Here is a 2500-nt window from a genome sequence, read left to right as displayed (position 1 = left end):
GGATCATTCAATACAACGGTATGAACACGATACCAAGGCAAACCCATGGAAATACCCCTTATATCAAAGATAAATAGACACTACGTAACTTTATTGCATTGGAAAAGACTATAATATGACTATCCTATGGACCACTCTTGTTCAGTCGATTATTTCCGAACAAGGGTGTTCTATTCTGTTGGTAATAATGGAACAATTCTGTTCGTAGGAACAAAGAGAAGCAGATTTATTCTATACTCGATAAGTACCAATACGCAATGGGGGAGTTGATCCCATTTTCTATGAGCGAATGAGTCCATACTTATTTATCATTAGAAAGACCTATTCGTAATAATTTGAGTTTATTCATTCTGTCTTTCTTTATGAATTTTTATAATCTATGGATAAAATAAATACGATAAAAACCAATATGAATATTATAAAGACAATAAAAAAAATTGTTACGTTTCCACCTCAAAGTGAAATATAGTATTTAGTTCTTTCTTTCATTTAATGCCTATTGGTGTTCCAAAAGTCCCTTTCCGAAGTCCTGGAGAGGAAGATGCATCTTGGGTTGACGTATAGTGCGACTTGTCAGATATATTGGGTCATATGGTATTTCCCCGTTCTCTCCCCCGATCGAGATATCCCCCGTTTCACCCAAGAAAGATAAATTTAATCATCAAAAATTTGGAGCGTGAAGTGCAATTAGATCCATTTTTGAGGGGATTCATATTACTATTATCAATTAGAAAAATTCAATTAGAATAATTTATGGTTGGCTTGGTTGGACTAAAAAAATGAAGTATCCAGGCTCCGTTTAGAAAAAACCCAATTGGATTGGTAAGATATCTATGATTGCTATTCATATTTTTTCTTTGTAAAGAGATCCTAATTGTCAAGCAAAGTTATCTCAACTCTAAGAAATACTTGTATAAAATGAATTGAAAAAAAAAAAGAAATACAAAAAGAAATGGTAATGGGAGCATTTGTCCTATATGTACAAATCCAAATCGGGCGGATCTTTACCCGGAGTAGAGCATAAACCTAAAAAGATGAAACAGACCCATTCAGGAACAAGAAAATACCATCGCGGTTTGGATTAAATCTCGATGAAAGAATACATCAATGAGAAGTTAATTCGATAAGTTTAATGACCCTTTCTTATAACTTCAAATTTTATAATGGAAAATCGAAAATATAAAAAAGGAGTCAAAACTCGTCTTTATTAAAAAATCGAAGAAAAGCCCTTTCGTTAGAAGTAAGAAAGAACCTTTCTAGAAAAAAAGAAAGAGGACTGGAATCTATACATTGATTCACCATTTTTTTTTTGAACCGTATGCATCAAAAGGCGCATGTACGGTTCCTAAGGGATACAATTTTACCCTAATCAACCGACTTTATCGAGAAAGATTACTTTTTTTAGGCCAAGAGGTTGATAGCGAGATTTCGAATCAACTTATTGGTCTTATGGTATATCTCAGTATCGAGGATGAGACCAAAGATCTGTATTTGTTTATAAACTCTCCTGGGGGCTGGGTAATACCTGGGGTGGCTATTTATGATACTATGCAATTTGTGCGACCAGATGTCCATACAATATGCATGGGATTAGCCGCTTCAATGGGATCTTTTATCCTGGTCGGAGGAGAAATTACCAAACGTCTAGCATTCCCTCACGCTTGGCGCCAATGAGGTTTTTATTTGAGAGAAAAAAGAAGACTATGCCTTCGCCATATGAATACTAAGTAATAATAGCATGGCACTTCGAATTCGATATGAGAAATTTTTGTATTGTTTTTTTTTCAAAACATTAGATTCTGTATCGAGAGAGTAGTATGAGATAAGGGGTATTTCCGATTTTCTCTTATCTATCGGGAGTTCAGTTCAGCGTCACAAACTTTTTTGTTTTCATGCCGGAGAGTTCTTAACAATATTTATGTTATGAAAGAGTACGAAAAAAAAAAAAAAAGATTTTTTCCTTATTTGATCGGATTAAAAAGAAACTTTGGGATTGCTGAATCACAGACAAAAAAAAAAAAAGAAAAAATAAACATATAAAGCAACGGAGCCATCATAGTATTTTTTAACTCCTCCGAAAGGAAGGATGGCAATTTGATCATTTACCCATCTGAGTCTGATAGATTCTATTTTTCTCTTTCTTCAATAGAAAGGAGGGGAGGTCAATTTTCTTGTAGAGCCGTATGCACAAAAGATGCCTGTACGGTTGTTCAATTCTATCTTTTTTCTATTCTTTATCTTTCTTTTCTCTTTGCTTTATCATGCGAGATAGGGGAAGCTTTTATTTTGTTATATCATCAGGGTAATGATCCATCAACCTGCTAGTTCTTTTTATGAGGCACAAACAGGCGAATTTGTCCTGGAAGCGGAAGAACTGCTGAAACTGCGTGAAACCCTCACAAGGGTTTATGTACAAAGAACGGGGAAACCCTTATGGGTTGTATCCGAAGATATGGAAAGAGATGTTTTTATGTCAGCAACAGAAGCCCAAGCTTATGGA

The 2500-nt window shown here is 34.7% G+C and overlaps 2 protein-coding genes, besides 1 other annotated feature; one reads left to right on the top strand and one right to left on the bottom strand. All coding sequences in view use genetic code 11, as the record gives it.

The window, feature by feature from the left end:
• psbB (photosystem II 47 kDa protein) overlaps positions 1 to 47 on the bottom strand; it is a 1527-nt gene extending 1480 nt beyond the window's left edge. The window contains exon 1 of the mRNA in view: positions 1 to 47. This exon is cut by the window's left edge and continues 1480 nt beyond it. Within this exon, the coding sequence (YP_358704.1) occupies positions 1 to 47 (47 nt within the window).
• Positions 1 to 2500: part of a sequence feature (LSC,large single-copy region) that runs on past both edges of the window.
• Positions 493 to 2500, top strand: part of clpP (ATP-dependent Clp protease proteolytic subunit) — a 2035-nt gene continuing 27 nt past the window's right edge. Inside the window, exons 1-3 of one mRNA in view lie at positions 493 to 563; positions 1371 to 1662; positions 2300 to 2500. The exon at positions 2300 to 2500 is cut by the window's right edge and continues 27 nt beyond it. Of these exons, the coding sequence (YP_358703.1) occupies positions 493 to 563; positions 1371 to 1662; positions 2300 to 2500 (564 nt within the window).

Source organism: Nicotiana sylvestris, chloroplast (genome assembly GCF_000393655.2).
Source record: "Nicotiana sylvestris chloroplast, complete genome".
Lineage (NCBI taxonomy): Eukaryota > Viridiplantae > Streptophyta > Magnoliopsida > Solanales > Solanaceae > Nicotiana > Nicotiana sylvestris.
Note: the sequence above shows the minus strand (reverse complement) of the source record. Positions and strands in the feature narration are given on the sequence as shown.